At 35.4% G+C, this 20,001-nt stretch overlaps 3 protein-coding genes and 1 long non-coding RNA gene across 5 annotated transcripts in view; 2 read left to right on the plus strand and 2 right to left on the minus strand.

Annotated features, from left to right (window-relative positions):
• Positions 1 to 195: 195 nt before the first annotated feature.
• Positions 196 to 9,765, minus strand: LOC107268651 (phosphatidylinositide phosphatase SAC2). 2 transcript variants are annotated; one of them, XM_015741634.2, is made up of 13 exons: positions 9,482 to 9,765; positions 8,512 to 8,888; positions 8,165 to 8,428; positions 7,920 to 8,065; positions 7,664 to 7,836; positions 7,354 to 7,546; positions 6,940 to 7,267; positions 6,650 to 6,720; positions 6,014 to 6,238; positions 5,287 to 5,508; positions 4,898 to 5,211; positions 4,622 to 4,831; positions 196 to 4,544 (listed from the first exon to the last, which is right to left on the minus strand). In XM_015741634.2, exons 1-13 carry the CDS (start codon positions 9,576 to 9,578, stop codon positions 3,541 to 3,543), a joined length of 3,624 nt encoding a protein of 1,207 aa, XP_015597120.1. In that variant the 5' UTR covers positions 9,579 to 9,765; the 3' UTR covers positions 196 to 3,540. The 2 variants fall into 2 exon arrangements, with proteins under 2 accessions (XP_015597120.1, XP_015597121.1); XM_015741635.2 differs by lacking the exon at positions 6,014 to 6,238 and having other exon boundaries at positions 3,541 to 4,544; positions 9,482 to 9,764.
• Positions 9,766 to 10,085: 320 nt separating this feature from the next.
• LOC107268656 (ubiquitin-like domain-containing CTD phosphatase 1) lies at positions 10,086 to 11,978 on the minus strand. Its single transcript, XM_015741650.2, has 2 exons — positions 11,749 to 11,978; positions 10,086 to 11,411 (listed from the first exon to the last, which is right to left on the minus strand). Exons 1-2 carry the CDS (start codon positions 11,906 to 11,908, stop codon positions 10,573 to 10,575), a joined length of 999 nt encoding a protein of 332 aa, XP_015597136.1. The 5' UTR covers positions 11,909 to 11,978; the 3' UTR covers positions 10,086 to 10,572.
• A 996-nt stretch (positions 11,979 to 12,974) lies between these two features.
• LOC112494500 lies at positions 12,975 to 13,678 on the plus strand. Its single transcript, XR_003059986.1, has 3 exons — positions 12,975 to 13,103; positions 13,186 to 13,282; positions 13,388 to 13,678. It is a non-coding gene; the product is annotated as an uncharacterized LOC112494500 (long non-coding RNA).
• Positions 13,679 to 17,009: 3,331 nt separating this feature from the next.
• The window catches only part of LOC107268709, a 53,206-nt gene continuing 50,214 nt past the window's right edge, over positions 17,010 to 20,001 (plus strand). The window contains exon 1 of the mRNA XM_015741748.2: positions 17,010 to 17,950. Within this exon, the coding sequence (XP_015597234.1) occupies positions 17,878 to 17,950 (73 nt within the window). The 5' untranslated portion in view covers positions 17,010 to 17,877. The remainder of the gene's footprint in view (positions 17,951 to 20,001) is intronic.

The raw sequence follows: 20,001 nt of genomic DNA on the forward strand, positions 1-20,001 counted from the left end.
GTTTAATATAGTTTCTAGAGACGTTCCTGGTGACTGGAAGGAGTGGTAGTGGGGGATAGACGTGTCGCTTTCGGTTTCATTAAATCCACAAATTGACTCTATGTTCGCTAATTTAGGAAATGGATCGTTTGTTTCTTATGTTATTTTTTTAAGGTTTTTGAAACTGGATGAAGTTTCCTACAAAGAGATGGCCTATTTTTATGTAATGTTTTTATTTGGCGAACTTGGAATATAAAAGGGGGATTTCCAGTTGTTAATTGTGTCACAGCCATTGTTAGGGAACTAGGTGTTCTGCGCATCTCCATTTACGTCATTTTCGCATGTTCGGATGGTTCGGACATAATGACACACTGCGGGAATTTTAATATGGCAGCCTGGTTAACGAATAGAGTGTCTATTTAAATGTTGCGCTAAATAAAGTAATAGTTTCTACGGAGTAAAATCTGACAGTGATTTTAACAGATATCTATCTGATATTAATAATTATTATTATTCGCAAAATCAAATGAAATTTCCGTAACAAACATCTTTTTTTTTTTACGTGCGCTTAATTTAAAAAGAGGCGCGAAAATTAGGTCAAGCGTGGCGCATGCTTGTTAAAAAAAATTAGAAAATTCAAAATTTTCTGTAGTGCAATCATTAATATTATTTCTTGTACAAATAAGACTAAAATAAATCAATTTGTTGTAGGCTTAAGTTTTGTACATTTTGCTTAAAATATGCTAATTTGAAAATTAAATTGGCAAATACTTGTAACGCGCTTTATTGTGGTTTTCTCCTACAATTTTTACGAACTTCGTCGTTAGACAAGTCGGCGATCCACTGTCATGTGTAAAGATTCAATGATTTCGCGCTTGCGAAATTTTCTAAAAAGGTATTTGCATATCTAAAAGGCTTCACGCACATTCTAACGCCTCTACGTCACATGTAAACTTTATGGTTAATGCGTCTAACTATGAATTACATTTTCGCCGGTGGTAACTAGAAATATAACGTGTAGATTACATTATTTTTCGTAGGCTCGACCTTACATTGCGTCGTTATAACTGTAAGGATTAAAATTCTGGAATAAACATTCCAGCTCACTAAAACTACTGGCGGGAGATACAAACATGAACGTAAGCATAAACTTCTTTTACATAAACTTCACAAATTGTTAAACCTAATGAGTATCATTAACTGTGCCGATGAAATTCTTTACCACATTCATCGGACCTGACAGACAAAAGACTCTCCCACATTTCATTTGGTTCCACAATTTAACAAATTTCTATGCTCTATGAGCCACAAATCATTGAGTTTTTCAAACTGCTTAAAAAAAATATACTATCACAGACTATTATCTAAAACAATCTAAAGAAATAAGAATAAAATTAATTGCCGCACTGAAGTTTCTCATATGTCAGAACCGTTGACGCCACTTTGAAATTAGCAATGTAAAGCCATGACGAGTATTAATATGCATCTATTTTCATTTTCTTATTCGTCAAAGGACAAATACGCGAGAATATCTTACTTTCTATTTTCTTTTTCTTCTAATACACGCACACACAACATGTATATGAAAAATTCCTCTTGGCTCTCATAAGTAATGTCAATTAAATTCGAGACGAAACGGTTGCAATTAAGGTGAAATTAAGGCAGACAAAATTCTGATCGCCCTACTGGCTATGAGTGTGTATATATAATATATATATATGTAAGTGGAATAAATACTGTTTCATGCTAATGAAAATTTCAATTAATACTGTACAATATGTTGTATGTAACATATATGTATATGCGATAAAGTGAACATACAATGAGCAAAAATAGATAGCTTGTGTCATGTTAAATTATACTTGTCATAAACATTACAAAAGAGAAGTATGTATTGTCTGAAAAGCGTTTTCAAAATTCATTCACTTTCATAATTAAATACATAAGTAATAAACGTACGCACGATGAAAACAACGCTTAAAACTTGTCTAAAGTTTTGAGAAACCTTGAATAACTACGGTACTATGGTAACTGGTGCTTTCATCCTACTCGTGACTTCCATATTAATGCTCCGTTAAATTTAACTCGTTACGTTTAAATAATTATGGGTATTTACATAATTGACTACAAAGCTTCCTTTCTTCTCATACATGGAGACCTTGCAGCACTAATTAAATCTGGTTAATAATCACTAAGCAACAGTAGACTCATTGGATTTCATTTAACAGATAAAAGTCGTGCGGTTTAAATGCGACACAATGAACCCACTATGTAATTTAAAAATTCTTAAACAGAAACACTTCTGCTTGTACAAATTATAATGAGAAAGAAAGTGCCAAGAAATATATTTGCGCGGCAAGGGCTCCTGTTTCGAGTGCAGTAATTGTGTAATTTCTGGATTACAGTCTAGAATGTTTGCATCCCTTATACTAATTAATTATGGTGTTCGGTCGATGCTCTATTTATATCCTCTTTACACTGTTGTTATAATATCAAGATTTTACACCATTACTGCAAAGACACTCGTACAATCCACTGGTCTAAGAATTTTAGAATTAATCTCATAAAATTGGTACGCGTACTGTCTTCCTTTTTACTAATCCCATAACAGTACGTCTACAAGCATTTCGCAGAAAGTTTTGGCCCTCGGCGCAATGTACCTTCCGTGCAAGAACACAAATTGGATCATAGTGGTACGGTTGTTCTTAGAACGTCGTAGAAAAGCTCGAAAAGAAATATAAACAGAATTCGCTACAGGAAAAATATTGACCTTCTTGTACTTGAGGACAATATTCCATTGTTGGAAGTTGATTGTCCAATTTAGCAACGTGATTAGAGATCAAAACACCTTTGACACTAATAAATAAAGAACATGCTTAATCGTATCGTACAACGGTTTAACACTTATGGCTAATCATCAATCGTGCTTGATTAATTTTATTGCTCTATTCATTCATATATGTGGTACAGTTCTGGAAATATATTCAATATCATTTCTTGAAAAAAAGTCTGCTTGCGAATAGTGCTTGAAATGATAATCAATTTCCAATTTGATTCTTGGTAAGTAACTTATTACGTTATATCTGGAATTGTAAATCAAATTTTTAATCCATGAATATCCAGTGAGAGTATTTAAAATAACTTCTCAGGTGAGTGAATCTAGAATTATATAATTTGCAAGTATGATTGAGTTCCATGAGAAATTTAAGACCTTTAATTTTCTACGGCATAACAAACTTTTCTATAATAGATCTTTGTATTTTTTTTCGATGCTAATGATTTTTGACGAAGTTTCATTTCGTTTTGTATTTTTTTTTTCGTGCAGTCTTACACAGATTTCGAAATGACAGCATTATAGCTACTTCGATTCTAAATAGCCAATTAACCTAGGCTCAAATTTCGAATATTAGCCTGAATTTATAAATATTTAAAAATTTTGCCCTTATCACGATCAATTATATCACTCTACAATCAGAGGTGTTACATTTGTAATACTGAACTCGTAATCACGTTACCAAATCCTTATAAAGCATAATATTTGAAGAATTGACGAGATTAGTCTTAGAGAGCTATTAGTCGTGACTTGCATTTGCTCCATTTTTCTTGCAATTTCTGCCTTTCTTCTATATGATGGTCCGACAGATTCCGCGTAAGGCCTACCTGACCGGGTTTCAATTTCCTGGGATCTAAATTGGCGCCCAGATTTTGAACGCCTTTTGCGAATTTTGAAAATGGCGACAGAATGTCCTTTGCAGTAGCAGTTACGGGACTTGTAACGTTAGTAATATTAGTCTTTATGGACTTCAAGGCAGATTCGCTCTGAGAAGATGTGATATTCAAAGTCAGATCTTGTTCGGAATTTGAACGTTTCTTGTCCAAAAGTTTGTTATCAGTTTGTAAAGTGTTGGACTTCGATCCCACATTTGGCGCCTTGTTGTCGACCTCACCAGAGGAATGGCTAATATTTTTAGGCAGGTTCAAAGTCGATGGTGGGATTAATTTTTCTTTTTCATCAGATACATAATCCATAACACTTTGAATAGTTATTTCTGGTGTATTGGCTGTTGTCTTTTGTGGGAATGCACTAAGGCTGCTTGTGCCTGAGTTTGAAAGTGGAATGAGATTCAAACCATCCACGGCGAGATCTTTCTTTGGTAAAATGGAAAAGTTACCCTGAACTATGCGGGACAATTCATTAGTGGTCAAGTTACTAGCACGTTCATCATTTTGAATTAATGAAGGATTTTTTACTCCCATTATTATACCAACAGTTGGCGTGTAACCTTCCATCAATTTTTTGTCATGAGTAAAATTCTCAGGCCTTTCCAAATGTATGGGAATAATTTCTCTATTCTCTTCGTCGCTACAGCTACTACTACTAGACTTGCGACTTACATTTCCAATCAAATCACGGCCACCCACTGTAAATGTAGCTTTCGGAAAATTTTCTGTTTTTTTATTGTCAATACTTTTGGCAAGATTCGTTGGTTTTCTCGAGCTAAAACTATGGCTGAACTTATTTAGTTTACTAAACTGTTCTGACATGTTGCTCAATGCTTTTGTTCCTATAATTATAAATTATCATTAAAGGTTTACATATGAATTTCTTATATTAATTTGAAGTAGAAGAGCTATCACCAACCTGCACTTTTTAAAGCGAGTAACTGCGTTTCGGACACGTTTCTAGTTAATTCCGGAAATGAGGAAATGTCTAAGAGACCAGTAGAACCCTTAACGTTGACTAGCTTACTCCTTCTTTTATCTAAGACAACGTTCATCGCTATTGGAATTTTTGGAAGTCCCGCTATTTCCATAGCCACAGAGATCGCTTCGCAAATAGCTTTTAAAGATTCTGAAAAGTTACAGCCATGAATGAGTGTTATTAGAAAACTCTATAAATAAGCCTGAGAAATCTTACCTATTGCTTCCTCCTCGGTTTTAATAACCACAGCCATATTATTAAAGAAGCGCAAATTCGTACTTCTAAACATATGAAAGTAGCCGTATTCGTTAGAAATCTTGTAATTGATTCTAATACAATGATGATGTTTGTTCTTAAATAAAGAAACAGTGCTCTCTGGTTGACCAAATTCTATCAGAACAATATCCTTGAAAGGAATTCTTTGGTAATTAGTCACTTTATCAATTTGATCGTCGTAATCCGCTACGTAGTAGCTGTCACGTGTTAAAATCAAGATGGTATCCATTTCTGTTTCGGTTGGATCGCCAGTACTGTTTAAATAAATATTGTATATTAGTAAATGATATTAACGAACATTAAATGATAATAATTTCTTATCTACGTACACAGGGTCGGCATCTATCAACCCCCAGCTACCCAAAATGAATTCAGGATCAGGGATGAGTAGCTTTTTACAGTCTTCAATGAGTAGCTTGACATGCACTGCTGTTGCTGCATTATCCTCCTCCTCAGTACGTTCCTGAAATATTTCTTCAGAGACTGTATTGCCTAACATCATGTCAATGGTGGCCTGTCTGTACACATCCTTGAAGCGGTTTAGATAATACCTGGAAAAGCCATTACAATAACCGTTACAGGTCCCTAATGGGAAAATAAATATATTCCATTAGAATTTTTAAAAAGAAATCTGACTTCCATTAAACAATCAGTGCAGTCATCGAAAAACAGTCCTATCATAAATGTAAAATCATTCCTATATCCGACAAGCGGCCAAAAAGAATTCGAGCTTGTCGTGGCGTAAGGGAGGAATTCAATCCCAAAATAAACATGCACAGTAATTAAACGTGCATTACGAAATTTGTGTAGTAGTGAATTCTTAACCCTGCGGAGGTTGCAGCGTATCTGACAGATACAAACAAAAATTGTGTTTGCTCCTGTCAGATCAGCGGCGGCCTCCACGGGGTTAATGAAAGACTTAGTCTAGAGATGGTTAAGAATCACTGCAAATTGTAAAATTATTAATTTCAATCCAATTGCCTTATTTTCAGACAGAACCTCATTGTCCAGACAGAACTGATTTTCAGTTGAAAAGCTCAAAGCAGAACGACAAACCTTGCTATATGATACATAGCAGAGATATAGAGAAAGTCTGGCAAGGTAGCTAGTTGAAGTTGTATATTTGGTGGTTTTATGGGAATGAGTTCGAGACAGCAATTATCAAGAACGTCTAAGTAGTGCGACCAATCGTCGTTTAGTTGATCGACGTTGATGGGGTAGCCTAGCAAGGTGTCTATCGCCGCCTGACGTATGTCGTCCATAAAGTGTTGCTGGTAATATCTACGGGAAAATGAAAGGAGAGTGTCAGGGTCTCGCGGGTCCAAAACGTAGACGATCATTATAGATCAAAATGAAAAAGACCGCCGTGATGAAGTGTCTTGCTAATAAAGGGGGGCGCTACCGATTTTGGTTAGATAGTTTTTCAGTCTTTAATTTATCGCTGCATATCTATAAGGATCAGAAGGCTGAATGATAGCTGTGTATTTAAATAAAAGGGACAGTAATGATACAGCAGTGGCGGATCCAGGGGGGGAGCCCGCCGTCCCAGAGTTAATCGTACAGTGAATATTATTTGAAATAACATCATCTTCAGATTTTATGTAGAAGTTAAATCCCCCCGCCCAAGAATTATTTCGGGATTCGCCCCTGGATATAGTGTCAGAATGCATATTGATGAATTAAATTACATACCTGTTCGCAGAGTTCATTCCATCTTTCATTAACCCTGTAAATTTTCTTTCGCCCGTTCTTGTATAATCGCCCTGAAAATCATTAGAAATATTTGTATGCAGATGATTAGGGGATAATGAAGTTTGTTTTGACATGGTACAGATTATAAGTTTAACCATTAATTGTCACACTTCAGTAGAATTTCCTAATGGTCACGCGGACACTATCACCCCATGTGACCGTTAAGGGTTAAAAATATTGAGGGTATTAGTTGGATTGAGGTTATATTAGATTATGGTTTATATCTGCACCTTCAAAGCATTAGTACCAGCATATTGTTTGCTAATAATGTCACCATTATTTGCCCAAAGTAATTGGAAAGTCTGACGAATGTTAGTGGGAAGAGTTCCTTCCGGTGGTACCAGACCCAATTTTGAGAATTGTATTTCCATTATGGCTTTGCCCAGTGCTGTTTGAACGACGTTTGTTCTATCTAGGCAGTCTATGCAGTTTACGCGAAAAACTCCTTTCTGCATACAAATAGTGCCTTGCTTATCACGCCAACAGTAACTCATGTCTGTCAATACATTTGCCAAGGAGTTTACCAAAATTGACACGTTTTCGAAATGCATTCCGCGACTGTAATGGAAAAGTTCTTTTAAAAATACATCACGATGGATTGTTGCACAATGACATGTTGAGAGCAAATGTTAACGTGAGCTTACCAATATTCATGAAAATCAAATGTAGCATAAGTAATATCTGGATTATTATAATTCAGTACATGATTACTATAAGCTTCCCAAATAATTCCTTCCTTTCCTGCTTGTTCGACCAAGTTTATAATACATACTGGACCGTATTTTTCGAGTTCCTCAGTAAAATGTTTTTCAAAAGCTACTTGCGTTTCAGCCTCATCTAAAAATTTTAGAAGATAAAATATATGATTCTGATTTTATTTTATATGCGATATAAAAGTAATTTTACTGCAAATTATGAAAACTGTATATGAAGAAATTAATCTAATGAGATCACCTTTGTCTATCCGTGGTGGTGGTTTGTATTTATAACCAGGTTGAGACCAATATACTGGTACACTTCCACGAACTTGTACAAATGAAACCTGGTGATCATGATACCAAACTAGTTGCTCGGTTTCAACGTAATTTGCACACTTTCCATCTTCATCTACACCACGCCTCTTATATCTATCAGATATGGAGAAGTTTTGATGTTATCTTGGTTTATCAATTATAATTCAAATTGATTGAAAATTTTGTGAATAACTTACCTAGTACCTGCTCGAAATCTACTTCGTCTAGAAATGATAGCTAAGTTAAAGATTTCGTATTGTGGTAGTCCATCGTAGCCAACTTCGACTTTACATCTTTCAATTTGAACGTATCCCTGTATTATAGGTAGTATCCAACAGTCTGACTAAAGAGAAATTATGATATAATATAAAGTCATTCAAGGTTGTATTAAAAACATAGAATTTATGAGTGTTTCTTATGTTAGATATAATTAAATACTTACTTTTAAATTAATTATATCTTGCAACATGTGTTTATTCCAAAAGAATCTATCATCGACTCTCTGCCAGAGAGGTTTCATTTGATCCCCAGATTCTTTATTTTGTTCACTAACACATTGCCTTTGTAAACTGTTAGTAATATCTCCAGTTTCACAAAAAAAGAATGAATCAGTTTCTGTGAAGATCTTACCCAATTCCTCAAGAATTCTTTTCTCAAATCTTTCTTTATCTTTACCTCCACTTCTTTTTATAACTGTAGATTTGACCTAATCAAGCATAAGATAAACATATTCAGATGAACAAAAGATGAGTGGCCCATATTTATTTTTTAAATTTATTACTATCAAACCTGTGATGTAGCCAGAGCAGCTGCATGTTGAGTGGTATTTTTTATTGTATTTGTGGCACTTTTAATTGTGCCCCATGTTTTGGCAAATCCTACTTTCTGTGGTACATCAAACAAGGCACTTACGCCTTTCTTTTTTGAAGCGTGTTGATGTTTTTTACAAGGTAATAAGCCAATATCTCCATTTTCTGAACCCAGATGCAAAAATGCAATAGACTTAATTTTATATACTCTGTGCCCACCATGTAATTCACCTACGGTTGACACTTCTTTTATAAGCATTAGACGTGGTTCCAAAACCGAGACTTGCTCGATTTTACCAACAATCCCATAAAACATTCCAAGGCATTCTGGATCATTGGCTGTTGCCCATTCCCAATCTAAATGATACATAAAATTGTATAAATAAAATATTTCTTTTACTCTAAAGAATTTTATAAAAATATTTGAAGTAAAGCCTGCATTTATATACGGCGATGAAAATTGAAAGTATAAAAATACACATTACACTAGATTACAAATTGTAGACCTCTTCTTATGCAAAGTAAAAGTTAGGTTTTTCATTATGACATCTCATTAGTCAAATATTACGTCGACCATGTGCTTGACAGATGAAAATATCGCGTATTAAATAAGTTAATAAAACAAGTCTGTCAAAATAGACATTGCCATCATTAATGACAATACGAAATAAAAATTAATTGTTTATTCATTGAATATTAAACACTGAAATGCTAAAACTAATTTCCTTTATTAAAAAAACTGAAACGAAAATCAAAATAACTCATGATTGTTTGAACTGTCAAAAAACGCCCTCCTAATTTTCCAAATAGGATACGATCAAATAACTTTGGAAATTAGGTATTGTAAGTCATTCTTAATTATGTAGATTTTGAAAAGTTTATAAAAGTGTATAAAACAACTTTCGAAAGCTTTGTTTGTGTATTATTTTCAATAAAGAATAAATACGCACCCGATTTCACTGAGAATTCGCCAGTGTATTTGTCATACCAAAGGCTCTCTTGATCCTTGACGAAAATAAAATGTGTGTCTGTGCGAAAGAGCTCCATTTCACGCGTTTTTCGGAGTGCACGACAAGCGAAAGAGAGTAGTCTGTTTTACAAAATCGTACGCGCGGCATGAATGACGTTTGCTCCGCGAGCACGACTACCCGTAATAGGCAGCCATCTTGTCATGGTTTACAATAAAACACGCAACAGTAGACATCTTCTTTCTTTAAATTAAAATGACTCGCAAGTTTAGTTATAAAGATATAATCCGTGTAAAAAGGAAAAAAAGGGATTGATATTGAATGTTGATTTAGTAGTAAAAATAAAATCATGCTATTGGTATAATTATATGAAAATGTGAACAATTGATAATTTCAGATAGATGAGCGATTTTATTCTTATTTTCACATGCACTTATTTTGTTATATACTATATACTTTTCGACATTTTATTTATATGAATGTTTACAATCTATGGAGAAAATTATCTTGTAGCCGAAGAAAGAAACGTAATCATCAGACGAGTATTTGGAGAATATAGGTCGCTTTAGAAATAGAAACGCGTACGAAGCTGGAAAATATGAAAATTTTATTCCCTACTTAAGAGAGTTTATTGTACATTTTTACACAACATATAAGTACGTCAAAGATGGGGATAATTATGTGAAAAAATACATACTTTCAATGAATTGAGTGAATATGACTCAAATCGAAATGCTTAAAACATGAATGGATGAAGGGAATCCTGCTTAATCATTCGTTTATTTAAAAGAAGTCTTTTTGTCTGTTTTTATATTTCTGAATATATTCTAGACACACTTGGAACTTATCTACTGGTCGTGCAGTTTCTCAAAGTATCGAAGTTTCACTAAATTCTACTCTAATTTTCTCTAGACAGCACATCATAAGTAGGAGGTCGTGCATAATGAGTTTTACACTTTTGTTTTTACCACCATTTACTTTTTCTCATTGAGATCAGTTGCATAATGATATTATGATAAATGTGGCACCAACACAGACAATATAGTTTATGTACTTGTGAATATTATTGTTTACTATGCGTTTTGCTCGTCATTTCCTTCATCACTTCTTCTATCACTTCTGCTATTTTTTGCTTTATATTCTTCCCACTTTTGGTGATTTAACGTTTGAAAATCATTTACTTTAGCAATGAGCTCTAGGTATTTGGAGAGTTTCAATAATTCTCTGTCTTTATCTCTATTAAAATGTGCTCGCTTGAAGGGTCTTATCCGTAATCCAGATTGTGGATTCATAATGAAATTCCTCCGAATATCATCAAACATTATTGTGTTCTTGGCAGAGAACTGTTTGTACTTTCCCCAAATAATACCAAGTGGTTTAACATGAGCAATGCCATATTTAGGCGTACAAACAGATATCATTGCCAGGCAGTCAAGGTGAAAGGCTATTTTGTATTCAGGATGATTAGATACCCCTAAGCGTTTCATTTTTTCATTGATCCACCTCATGCTAGTAGCAGACCAGATGACAATGTCGTAATGTTTATATGCGCGCGTTAAAAATTCGTGTAGGTAAGGTCTCATTAGTTCCACTCCACTTTCAGCAACAGATCTATGATCAAATAAAGTATAGTCTATATCTAGGACCAATAGCTTCTTTCCTTCTCTTAAAGGATTCAATTCTACAATGTTGTACTGCTGAATTCGTTTTTGAATTTTTAAGAGATATATCTCTGCCTTTTCAATTTCAATTTCTTCTTCCTCGATATCTAAATCGTTAATAACATCTGGCATATCCTCAGGGGCATGGCTTGCTTCAGCAATATCTTCCTCACGAGAACCCATAAGCATTAGCTTGAACCCAGGCTTAATGCCTAATTTTCCTATAGCATCGTCATCTTGAGCTGCTTTGCCTAAAGAAGAAAAATATTCTGTGGATTATTGTATTTCAAAATAATAATTATTTCATGAAAAAGTTGTCACTGTTGAATTGAATTTTCAAATTAAATAGAAGTGTTTATTGAAGTTGAATATTTTACAAATATGGGCACGAATGTTTCATCATTCATTCTACTTTTAGACAATAACAAAATACTACATAATCTTTGTCATGAGTAAGAAAAAAAACATTGTTTGAACACAAACAAATAAACATTTTTCAAATAGAATCATTATGTATTAAAATGTACGTCTCTTAACGAAATTAATAAAATATTACAAAAACTACGTCAAAACATAACATAACATAACCTTTAAACTTAAGGTTTAGTAGCTTCTGGCGATCTGGTCGAACACCGGTTTCTTTGTGGATACGATCTTTTAAAATTGAGACAGTGTCGTTCTCCATAAGATCTATAATATGATATTCCTTTCCACTCCATTTTACGATAATCTTTACTTCGTTTTCCATCTTTTCTTGATCTCTAACGACATAGGCACTTTCCAAACCTGACAATTTAACAGCTGATTTTCAAGAAATCAATAATTCGCTAACTCTTCCTTATCGATAGTAAATTCATACCGAGCGAGCGATCTATGTCTCCAGTGTTATACTTAATACGATGGATAACTAAATGGTGTCGTTGCTGTCTGTATATTCGTTCAGATAATTATTTATATTGTTACCCACTTTATAAAAGCATACACAGCGTTAATAGTACAGTGAAATTTATTTACATATTACGTTTCTGTCGACACACGTAAAATGAACGAGTTCGCACCGTTTTCATTAATGCAACAGAATAATTATTACAGTAGCGAATGAGCATAAGACTAGAACAGGCATACCGCATTAATAGCGCAGTATAAATAAAACAAGAATTTCAGTATAAAGGGCACACAATATGCAGTTATACAGAAGCTAGTATAATTAAATTCTGTAACCATCTCAACGCGTCGCGTTCCAGCGACGCGTGTAGGAATCTGCTCTATATAATACACGCAGACACAGTTTAATATAATACCTCTGAAGTTGGAGTTTTAACTTCTAATTTCAATATCGTAACATTGCCTCTGCAGTAAGTGGGAGTTTTTAATCTACTTGGGATCACAGCAAAACAAAGTTCTCCGGGAGACAAACAGCTAATATAATAATATAACAGATATCCCTTTTGTTCCAGTTGATCTACGTCTTGACTGGAATTACAAATAACCGTTGAATCAAAGACCCTTTCACGTGGAATCTTATCCTGGAAGCTCCCTTGATGTCCTTACGGAAAACTGCTTTCACTAGGACTAAGCATATACATATACTAGGTAGCACTGTTAAAAGTGGCTACTGTAGATAACGAAATCCATTGGAGTGGATATATTTAACTCGACCACCCGGTATATCTGCGTATTGAACACAAAGGTATACAGTACATGCATTATATAATACAGTAAGTTACAATCCGAATGGTATATCAAAAAGGAGATTTAATTTAATTATAAACACTCTTTTAAAGAGCGTATAAGTAATGCTGGAAAGATATAGACTACGAAAAAGTTCATGGAATTTTGCGTGGCCGAGTTGTGCTCCTACGTACGTAATTGTGAAACAAAAAGATGGGCGGAAGGAGTGTACGACAAAGAAGGCTTGAGGGTTTCATGGACAGGCTATAATGGTTAGATTTCGTTTCTTTATTTTAATCCACTCTTTTAATTGAAGCCCTAAATATAACGGTGCCCTTGTATACCGCTGTGAAGCATATAGGTCAGGACGAGAGAGAATAATGGGAAGAATGGAGTTTACGATAAGTTAAATAATAGGGGATACGGAAAGGAACTCGGAGATTCAATACAGGTATATATATTCGATCGTATAACTCGAAGTTGAAAAGATGAGGATGATAGTGTTATTAAAATAATTGAATATACAAATAATCATATTTTTTCACTCTTCCCGTAGAGAACCACTGCCGGAAAAAATATCTTCGGACATCCAGGCGACTTCGCGCTGTTATTACTCGTCCACAAAAAGGATGAATCTTTGCTTTTGGCTCAAAGAACTCGGAAGACACAGAAGTCGCGTAATTAAGCATCGGCCATCCGAACAATAGAACTTCAGTCCTCAGTTGGAAATTTTTGAGTGAGTTTTTTTGTAAGAGAGAGATCTGGTTGTCGGTTTTACCTTTGCTTTTTCTTTTTCCGTTATTTCATTATTATATCATCGAATCTTGACGAAGTTTATTTTATTTTACCTTCGTGGAACTCTAAACAGTATGTACAAGTTTTGGCAAGTGCTTTCAATTGTTTCCCTATTATTTTTCTGCACTTGATTCTTTGCACGTGTAATTAATAATTATTATTTTGCCAAGGATCAAATGTAGAAACTTTCAAGACCAGTTTTCATATGCTAATTTAATATACATTATTCTTGGGTTTAAAGGTTATGATGCACATATTGTTTGGAAAAAAAGATACCCAGACTTGTATGAATGTCACAACGTTCAGCAAACTTCTGTGTCTTATGAGTGCTGACTTGACAGTGATATTTGCTCAAATAAATGATGGCATGATAATACGACACAACCATCGATGTTAATTACACGCAGGAGAAAACGCAAGCCGTAAATATTGGTCGTATTTTCGATACTTTTTACAATGGGGCGTTGCAACGTAATGCTTCCAAATTTCACACTGTAAACATTACTAACTTTGATAACCGTTGTATATATTCTTAAACAAAGTTGCTCGCTTTATATTGAACAGTGCAAATAACTGAATCTTAGGAGTTTGTTATTCAGTGATTGTTACTGAGTGCCATTATAATTTTTCATTTTTGCAACTGTAACATTCAACATATAAATTTCATGGCAGTGCTGCAAATAGAGATTTCATACTGGTAACTACAGTTAGTAATGTAAACATATAGGCAATGTAAAAATGAATGTTTACCTTTTTAAAATTGATGAACGCCATTAGCAAAGGTGCAAATAATTTCAGCATATTTTTACTGCTGCAATTTTAAAATTGTGCATCGCTATCCGTTGTAATTATTTTAATGGAATAAAATATCTGTAAAGTGTATGCCAAGTATGCATAAACATACGTATCAAAGTCAACCGTTAAAATACTATTTAATTCTAAGTAGACTTTCGACGACTGTTTTATGTGGATATTATTCGTTGCAATATTATTCACATAAAAGAATCATAAAGCATCTGTTTCGAGATCGTCTAAAGATTGATTCCGCTACTATATCCGCGCTTACTTGGCATACACTTCACATATACTTTATACAATTGAAATAAATTCAAAGGATTGCAATGCACATTGAGCTACGGGATTGCTTTTCTTGTTGGCAGCAACGAAAGAACGAGCGTATCTGGTTTATCTCCAATGACAATACCCATAATCAATTTATAACAAGCATTCGAGACACATACAAGGGATGTTCGGTACTTTGATCCATACCTACTTTTTTTCAGGCAATTTCTTCGTCAGTCGTATGAGCTCAGGATTTATGGATTTTTGCAGCTCTTTGGTTTTCACTAATATTCACTCTTACGGACAAACTGATTCCAAGAGCAGCACTACGCGAACTGAGCTCAATTCTCATGATTTGACGGTATGCGAGGAATCTACATTGTTAGACTGCAAATTTGCAAAAGTGCCATACCAACTGACAGGATTTTAATACGCGACAATGTAATACATACTTTCGAAAAAACTGTATGCTCAGATCTTACGAGTCGGAAAGTATTCGCGGACAGTACAGACTTCAAGCAGTCGGCAGATTCTCTCTCGTACCGCCGGCAACTGATAAGATGTCATCATTGAACTCGCTTTCGTACGAAGCAATGACATTTCATAGGAATTTGTCAGGTGTCTCCGAATCGATTAGAAAAGTTTTCCTGGTCTGTCATAAAAATAAAAGAAAGCACCCTTCGCTGCGTAGCAAAATATTAATTTTTAGGATCCATACTTCTATTTTCTTTTACATAGACTTTGAATCCCGTTGTATGTAATTATATACCAAGCATTACAAATTTTACGTATCTATTGCATTAAAAAATAATCGATGACAATGTAAAATTTTTTAAGTGCAACGTCACATTTCACTTCCAGTTTTAACTAGCATGGAGAGAATTTTTTAGTTTGATTTGCGACACGATATTTTGATTTTTTAATTAACGATCATAGCATGATACAAATATGAAGCAAATGTGACGTGTCGATAAAAATTCTTTTTCACCATGCTATGAGGTAATTCTAAACCATACCTACCGTATATTTTGATAAAGCGCGAACGAGACAATATTTATCTCTTTTTTAGCACGACCAATGCAGCATCAGATGTAATCAACATTGATGATTCTTTTTTGCATTTTTATGAAATTATTTAATTCAGCATATATCACTGTCAGATGAGCACTCATAAGACACGCAAACCTTGCTGAACGTTGTGATATTCATACAAGTCTATCAGGGTGTTCATGCTTTTAATTATGAACATAATTCTAGGGTATACGTATAAAATATACCCTTTTTTTAAAAACTATCATAGAGCACGTTAACAAACTATCTCTGTAAATCAGTACACAATGGTCTATCTGGGTATCATGTTTTTAATTATGAACATACTTCTAGGGTATACGTATAAAATATACCTCTTTTTAAAAACTATCACAGGGCACGTTAACAAACTACCTCTGTAAGTCAGTACACAATAGAGAAAGTAATGACCCATATTAGGTTGTAATATGTCCCATATGTATTTCGATTTTGAGACTATATATGGAAAGACCAAACATTTTGCTCAGAACTTTGGTTCACCTGCGGCAAAGTCCATGATTGATGTTAGTCCGTACAATATTGCTGGTATATATGTATATATACTATACGTATATACAAGGTGTTCGTAAATGCATAGAAGAGTAGTGTCACCCCCACATGTATATGCCACGTGTCCGAAAGTGCAGATACGTGCACGTTTATAGGTCGTATACGGAACAGTGGGTTAAAAGCATAATAGCGCACGTTTTACAGAATGAAATAAGAGTAAACAAATATTTTATACCCACCGTGTAGCAATGTATCTACCGTAGCTGCCCCATAGAGCATCCATAGCTTTGTCAGAGAAATATTTACCAGCCATTTCCTCAGTGGGAAATAATTTTGGAATTCTACATCCGACGATTTCAACGCGACCTGACGCCATACAGACGGTATTATTTTATTTTCCTTTTTTCAGCATAACAATCCTCGGAGCATTCACGTTGACTGGATGTCGTTTGTCTGCCCAAATATTACCCCTATGTCTATGGGAGTGCGATCGGCCGTTGAGGAGATGGAAAGTTGTCTGGTTGGAACGAAGCGAAGGAAGAGAAGGAAGAAAATAAAGAAAGACTAAAAAGAATGATGACGTAAGCAATCGATGCTTGGATCAAGAATGAATCTTGATTTTCACCCTACGAACTCTGGGATACAAAATATTTGACCCATCCGTAGAGACAATGCCTATAATAATCGGCACGCGATTAACGATTGTAAAGCGCGGGCGCAGCGACATCGCGCGACGTCGTACGTTACTGCGTGCATGTCAGTTGAACGGCGACGCCGCACTAGACGTACCTGGCAGCACGCTTCCCCGACTTTCGGCGTCGCGATCGTCTTGTGCCTCAGAAGGATAAAGGCTTTCGCGAAAGGGTTTAAACGTGAGTTTGCGCTTGGACTAGTCGACAAACAAGAAGGAGAGGAAGCATAGAGTAAATTCCGAAGAGAATTGAGTCGAGCCTCAGTCGAGAAGGAGCATCGTTATTGTAAAGTTACTTTCGAAGTGTCACGAGCGGTTGAAGTTTACGAACGTTTCACGAGACCAACGGATACTCATGGATTTAACGTAACGAGCGCAAACACGGAAAAAACCTATAAAAGACTTGGAGGAGAATTAGAGGTTGAAGATAAGTAAAAGATAAACATTGGTTCAACTTAAATTTCGTTAGTTGGATCTTCTGTCGTGTGACTTCAGAAGTGACGCTCAGATCGTTATTAACTTCTCAATAGTAATAAAGCTTCGGGTAATAAGGAAGAGACTTCCTTTGCTTTTCCGCTAACTCGCACCTTGGGGCTTTAACCGCAAGCTCAGAGAGAGGGAGAGAGAGAGAGAGAGAGAGAGAGAGAGAGAGAGAAGAGGATACAAGAGAGGGAGAGAATTTCACCGCAGCTCGTCGAAGACGCTCCGAACTTTCGAGCAGGAAGCTTCAGGTCGTGGCAACGACGCTCGGCGAAATTGTTTGCACGGAGTTTTCGCATCAGGCTAAGCCTTCATTGGAGCGTCAGCCTCAGGGTGGGGGACTGTTTGGTGTGTTGGAAGAAGAAGACGTTAAATAATAAAAACGCTTAAAGTGACCGAGTGTCGGGAACAGAGAAGTCGACTATCGCGTGAAGACTAGGATGACATCAGCGACGATGATCTCGACGAGAGTTTTCCTGCCTGTCACCCTCGTGGCTCTTGTACTTTGCATCGGTGAGTAGAGTTTCAATTCGTGTCACAAGGCTGTGCTTTTGTCCCTGAGCTCTTTGCGCGTCTTTGCTACGTCAAAGCTCGAATAAAATTTAGGCCTCGTGAATTAAATGCGACGTCGGTTTTTTTTTTAATGGAATCGTATTATCCAAATATATGAAGATAAATGGACTAAATTTCTGATATTAACACATTGCGTACGGGTCACGAGATATCTCGTTTTCATGTTTTTTTTCGATTCAATGGGCAACTTAAGCAACGAGCAAATGATAAGCGAAATAATTGAATATTGACATTCAGAGCAGTAGCTCGCTAGACATTGTAGCCAGTACCTCAGAAGATCTGTGCCGATCGTTATACGTACCGTAACTTATAAAGTGTTCTTTTATTCTCCATTGTGGAATTTCAAACTTCGTGTTTTAATTTGTAAGACAGCAGTTTTTTAAGAATCGTTTATATTTTCAATCCGTTACTGATAAATTATAACAAAAATTGATTTTGCTTCCTATTGCTCGCCAAGCATGCTTCTGGAGCGCTCGAAAATGTGCGGGCTTTGAGCGCGTGTTGATGTTAAAGTGTTACGAAAAATTGTGTTGAGTATTCCTTCTTCCTATGTGGCACGATTTAGTATTTTACTTTGCGTTTCTTTTGTGCCAATTTTCATGCGCGGTTAGCTCGTTATATTTTCCCCCAAAAAAATGAAAGCTGCCAATTAGCGTAAAGTCGTAGAATAAACAGCCAACTACGCAATAACCTTATTACTATTTATTACAGGGTGCTTGTATGTATACATATGCAGTATGCATTTAGTACGTACAAGTATGTACATATTTTCTGCAATATATCATTTTGTTGAACTTGTTCCTTTCTATGGGTAAGCTTTCTTTTTTTTTGTCAATTAATTATCGTACAGTGTTACACACGATTGGATAGCCTTTACAGGAGGACATTCTCTCTTGTCCTGTCTATCCCTAAATAATAACCTGGCCACTTCCAAGCATCCCTGACGAGGAAGCAGTAGGCGGGGCGGGGGGATTAGAAAAAAATAAAGAGAAATAAGAAAATTCGTAAAGCAATGGCCACGTTGATTGCCACGAAGCTGTTTTGAAATTATGACCCTGCTAGGTATCCTTCTGGATTTCGTGTTGGTAAATGCTCTCACAAGATGTTTGGTAAGGACTACCAACTTAATTGGACGATTTGACGAATCCTTTGCTAAAGGATAGCTTACGTAACCGTATCGTAACAACCCGGTAAACTAATGCAGATTTCGCTCCTTTTACGAGGCAAATGTAAACGACGTGAAGGCGCTTACTAACTTGATCTATATTTCGTTAAGGAAAACATGTATCATAAATAGCGTCACGAATGTTCACTCAATGGCGTCCAATTAGCATGATTCTTCTCACGACAATTTGAACAAATGAGCAAGCTTGTTCGCGAAAAATTTGCGGTCTGATTCATTTCGAAAAAAATTTTTTGCGCGTGACTATTTGCAACCTTTGAATCGTCTAGTTGTGGCCATTGAGAAGAGTTCGTGCGAATTGTGGGGATTTCGTGAAATTATTTTTTTATTTACTTTTTCGTTGCCTTTTTTTTAAATGGACTCATGCAAAAATATCCGATGCACGATGGCCACACCTCTTATAGTCCAAACGAGGTTCTACTTAAAATTCCAGTGGTCATGTGCTCATTGTTCTATTTCCAGAGAAGAGGTCAGACAGTGACATTTTGATTTGGAAAAATAAGAGAGTTAATTGTATATGGAGCGAATAGGCTTTTAGTTGCCAGAACGTATTTAGTTTATTAGACATTTTTATTTATGGTCATAATAATGCCATTTATTCGAACAGACCGTATTCATACTTTCTTATAAAGCATATGGATAATACATTTTGTTATTTGGTAATTATTTAAGCATATACTTTATTTCATAAAAGATTTTACCACTCATCCAAGTAAATTTGTACTTTTAGTCCTAGCTTACGACTCTGTACGATAACGTTAGCTGATCTTGCTGATATCTAATATCGAAGCATGATCATTGATGCGAT

The sequence above is a fragment of the Cephus cinctus genome, unplaced genomic scaffold, assembly GCF_000341935.2.
Source record: "Cephus cinctus unplaced genomic scaffold, Ccin1 Ccin1_scaffold0577, whole genome shotgun sequence".
Taxonomy (NCBI): domain Eukaryota; kingdom Metazoa; phylum Arthropoda; class Insecta; order Hymenoptera; family Cephidae; genus Cephus; species Cephus cinctus.